This window comes from Anas platyrhynchos, chromosome Z, assembly GCF_047663525.1.
Source record: "Anas platyrhynchos isolate ZD024472 breed Pekin duck chromosome Z, IASCAAS_PekinDuck_T2T, whole genome shotgun sequence".
NCBI classification, from domain to species: Eukaryota; Metazoa; Chordata; class Aves; order Anseriformes; family Anatidae; genus Anas; species Anas platyrhynchos.
In genome coordinates, this window is record NC_092621.1 from 80,418,367 (window position 1) to 80,423,237 (window position 4,871).

At 54.1% G+C, this 4,871-nt stretch overlaps 1 protein-coding gene across 1 annotated transcript; it reads left to right on the top strand.

Annotated features, from left to right (window-relative positions):
• The first annotated feature begins 681 nt into the window (after window positions 1-681).
• On the top strand, window positions 682-2,267 carry LOC140000754 (uncharacterized). Its single transcript, XM_072031488.1, has 2 exons — window positions 682-862; window positions 1,041-2,267. Exon 2 carries the CDS (start codon window positions 1,128-1,130, stop codon window positions 2,148-2,150), a length of 1,023 nt encoding a protein of 340 aa, XP_071887589.1. The 5' UTR covers window positions 682-862; window positions 1,041-1,127; the 3' UTR covers window positions 2,151-2,267.
• Window positions 2,268-4,871: the final 2,604 nt, after the last annotated feature.

Below are 4,871 nucleotides of genomic sequence, written 5' to 3' on the forward strand. Positions count from 1 at the left end.
TAAAAGTTAAAAATAAACAGAACATATAGTAATTAACATTCGTCCTCATTGTTCCCTTCACACAGAGAGTTTGGTACATTCTCTGCACATAGGTCCTAGGATTGTAGATCTTCCCATGTTTATTGGCGTGAGAAGTATCTCAATCATTTTCTCAGACAGGGTCTTCTGGGAAGCTAATTTATTCACAATTGCAATGGTGGGTGTCCTGTGAACAGGGGTGTGCACAGTGAAAGCCTACCATTACCTTATATCCCCTATTACCTGATGTTTAATTCCTCCCGTTTCCTCACTGGCTGAGTACTACAGGCCCACAACCTACACTTGTGACTATGCCCTGTATATACAGCTTGATTTGACTAAACTTTAGTTTTGTTGTTGTTGGTTTTGTTTGTTTGTTTGTTTTGGAAATGGAAAGGCCCAAGATTTTGTAGCTTCATGTCCTCGCCGATTCTGCCTGTGTTTGTCCTGTTTTCCTTAGCCATTATTCTTATTCTGGCACAGTGTCATTCTCTGCAGATACCCAAAACCCAGCCAGCTGCCATCCAGCACAACGTTATGTCTCCCCATCCTGAGGCCACCCAGTAACTGGCTGTGAGGTCACCCAGCAACGGGTTGTGACCTCACGGCCCTCGCTGCTTATATTGGGGCGCCGGCAGAGCCCCTCCCAGCCTGGCTCGTGCCTGGACTCCCGCTGAGCGTGTGTGCGAGGCTTGGAGTGTTGAGCGAGGCTTTGGTGGAGCTGTGCTGTGGGGCCATCGACAGTTGCTGTCAGTGCCCGTCCCCGCAGCCAGTGCCCGTGTTTCCCCGGCCCTGCCTGGCTCAGGCAGCCGGGGCCCTGTGAGGCGCGCTCGCAGCAGCGCAGGTGAGCTGTGCGGGGACACGTGCCCCGGGGCGGCCCGTGTGGGGCACGGGACAGCCCAGCTGTGGGGCTGGGGCTGGGGCTGGGGCTGGGGCCGGGCAGGGGGTTTCCTGCTGAGGGGCTGGGGCACTGCTGCTGCCTGCCCCGGCACAGCCACTGACCCTGGCCTCTCTCCTTGCAGCGAGCAGCACCTGTCGCAGCGGCGCCAGCGAGGGGAAGCAGGTCCCCATCCACAGCTCTCCCCAGCCCGCTGCAGCGAGACAGCACGATGGCCACAGAGGCTGATGTCACCTGCCCTGTGTGCCAGGGGACCACAAAGGAGCCCAGCGTCGTCATCCCCTGCCGGCACCACTTCTGCTTGGGATGCATCATGCGCTGGGCTGAGAAAAATGCCACCTGCCCACTCTGCAGGCAGAAGATCACCGCGATCCGCTATTCCATCTGGTCGGAGGATGACTATATGGAGGTCCGGGCAGAGAGCGAAGAGGACAGCGAACAGGATGAGCAGGAGGCTGCAGAGCCGGTGCCCCAGCCTGCTGTGAGCGGCCTCCCACCCGAAGAATGGGCGGCCCTCTTCAGGGAATACCCTGCTATCCTCGGTCCTCTGAGGCCCTGGGCGCGCCAGCAAGCCAGCGAGTTGTTCGGGGCTGACTGGTGGGAGCAGGATGTGCTGGAAGCCAATGTCATCGCTTGTCTGTGCCGCTGCGGGCTGAATGAGCTGGTCTTGGTTCGGGAGCTGCAGCCCCTCCTGCAGGGCCAGACAGTGAGCTTCGTGCAGCAGCTCATTCACGAAACTGTGGAGATGTGCAGCGATGACTTCCTCGAGGAGCTGGGGCTCCTGGAACCCGCTCCTGCCATCCAGCAGCAGAACGGCCCTGTGGTGGATATTGAGGGCTCCCAGGACAGCAGGGAGCCAGAAGACAGTCCTGAGGCCACCCCCAGCCCTGCTGCCTCCCCCCGGGCCACTCCTGTGATCATCGAGCTCTCCTCCAGCAGCCCAGAGTCTTCTGACACCGAGGAGCTCCCCAGCACCTCCAGTGCTGCCCTGCGTGGGGATCCTGGCCACCCAGCCACCGCACCTGACCTCACAGAGCAGGAGGAGCCCTGCTCAGAGCCAGGACTGCCGGCACAAGAAGACGCTGCGGTGCCGGGCTGCAGCCATGGGCCCTCTCCTCCTGGCCAGGGCAGGGACCGCTCGTCTGGGAGGCCCCGGCGCGCCCCGAAGAGGAGGGCCAACAGCAGCCCGGACTCTCCCCAGCCCTGCAAGAGGCCGCCCCCACGGCGCCGTTAGCAGGGCACACTTGGCTTTCAATAAACAACATAAAAGTGGGGACTCTGCCACAGTCAGCGTCTTGATCTTCTTCACAGAATCATAGAATCACACAACCATACAGTCCTAGGATCATACAATCACACAATCATGCAATCATACGATCACACAATCATACGATCATATAATCATAGAATTGTAGAATGGCTCAGGTTGGAAGGGACCTTAAAGATCATTTAGTTCCAGCCCCCCTGCCATGGCCAGGGATGCCATGCACTCAACCTGGTTGCCCGTGGCCTCACCCAACCTCGCCTTGGGCCCCTGCAGGGATGGGGCATCCTCAGCTTCTCTGGGAAACCCGGTCCGGTGCCTCATCACCCTCTGAGGGAAAAAATTCCTCACAACCTCTACTCTAAATCTCCCTTCTTTTAGTTTAAAACCATCCCCTCTTTTCCTGCCATTAACAACATTGTAGCCCTCCTCTGGACCCGTACTTACAGACCCACATCCTTCTTGTGCTGGGAGCACCAGGCCTGGACTCAGCACTCCAGAGGAGGCCTCCAGGAGCAGAGTAGAGGAGTGCAATCACCTTGTCTCCCTCCTGCCCACACTTCTATAGATGCAGCCCAGAATGCAGTTGGCTATCTGGGCTGCAAGCTTGCAGTGCTGGCTCATGTCAAGCTTCTTGTCCACCAGAACCCCCAAGTCCTTCTCTGCAGGGCTGCTCTCCATGAGTTCTTTTGCGCTGACCAAGGTGCAGCACCTTGCATCTGGATTCACTGAACTTCATTAGGGTGATATGCCCACTTCTCAAGCTTGTCTAAGTCCCTTTGAATGGCTTCCTTTCCTTCTCTTGTATTGGCTTCACTTCTCAGCTGGTGTGGTCCGAAAACTTGCTCAGGGTACACTCAATCTCCTACGAGGAGTGGCTGAAGGAGCTGGGCTTGTTCAGCCTGGAGAAGAGGAGGCTCAGGGGCGACCTTATCGCTTTCTACAGATACCTTAAAGGAGGCTGTAGTGAGGTGGGGGTTGGCCTGTTCTCCCACGTGCCTGGTGACAGGACGAGGGGGAATGGGCTTAAGTTGTGCCAGGGGAGTTTTAGGTTAGATGTTAGGAAGAACTTCTTTACTGAAAGGGTTGTTAGACACTGGAACAGGCTGCCCAGGGAGGTGGTGGAGTCACCATCCCTGGAAGTCTTTAAAAGACGTTTAGATGTAGAGCTTAGGGATATGGTTTAGTGGGGACTGTTAGCGTTAGGTCAGAGGTTGGACTCGATGATCTTGAGGTCTCTTCCAACCTAGAAATTCTGTGATTCTGTGATTCATTTTCTATCTCTCTGAGGAAGATGTCAAAAAACACTGGTCCCAGGATAGATCCCTGATGTACACCACTTGTCACTGGCATCCACCCGGACATAGAGCCATTACACACCTCTCTCTGGGTCCAGTTGTTTAGCCACTTCCTTATCCACTGCCTGCTCCATTCGTATCTTACCCATTTAGAGATTAGGATGTTGTGTGGAACCGCATCAAAAGCCTGACAAAACTCCAAGTAGATGACCTCAGTTGGTCTTCCCTTGCTGACTGACGCAGTTCCTCCATCACAGAAGGCCACTAGAAGGCCAGACTGGTGGTCACCTAATCACTAGCATGATTTGCTCTCAGGAAAGTCATGCTGGCTGTCTCGGATCACCTCCTTGCCTTGCATGTGCCTTAACATTGCCTCCTGGGGGATCCATTCCATGATCTTGCCAGGCATGGAGGTGGGGCTCTGGATTTCCCCAAGTCCTCCTTTCTAACCCTTTTAAAAATAGGAGTGATGTTTCCTTTTTTCCAGCTACTGGGTCATTGCCTCTTTGCTAGGACTTTTGAAATATGGTGGAGACAGGCTTGGTGACTACATCAGCTAATTCCCTCAGGACCATGGGATGCCTGTCATCAGGCCCCAATGACTTTTAGTTGTCATATTAGGAGGTCCTGAATTTGCTTGTTGCTTACAGTGGGAGGGACACTGCTCCCCAAGACCCATGTAGAGCTTTGGGGTCTCAAGAAATGTGGAAGACTGACTACCAGTAAAGACCAAGGCAAAGTTGTTGTTAAAGTTGTTGTCTTGGTCTTTCTTTTGCAGTCAATGCATCTAGAGAACCCCTTCTTGTTATTCTTTGAATCCCTTGCCAAGCTCAATTCCAGCAGTGCCTTGGATTTCCTGATCCCATCCCTGCACATCTGCACAGTGTTGCTGTACTCTTCCCAGGCCACATGTCCCTGCTTCCACTGCCTGTGCATTTCCCTCTTGTGCCTCAGTCTGGCCAGCAGGTATTTGCTCAGCCATCCCAGTTTTCTGCCCTATCTGCTTGCTTTCTTACACAGAAGGACAGGGAGTTCTTGTGCTCTAAGGAGAACATCCTTAAAAAGCTGTCAGCTCTGCTCAGCTCCTTTGTCCCCAAGGACAGCATTCTGGGGGATCTCATTCACTAGGTCTTTAAACAGCTGGAAGCTCACTGCTTGCAAGTTCACAGTCCTGACTTTGTGCTTTGCCAGGCTATATTCTTCCAGTGTGCTTCTAATACTTGCACACCTGATGCCTTTTACATCTTTGCGAGGGACATAAAGTTCCTTTTCATATTTTGGAGTCTCCCTTTTGCAGCCTCCTTTCACCCTATGTGAAAAAGTAGGAAGGGGTGATAGGGCTTGGGTGGGCTTTTTAGGGTTGTAAAGGTTGGGGGCAGCTTGGGATGCAACA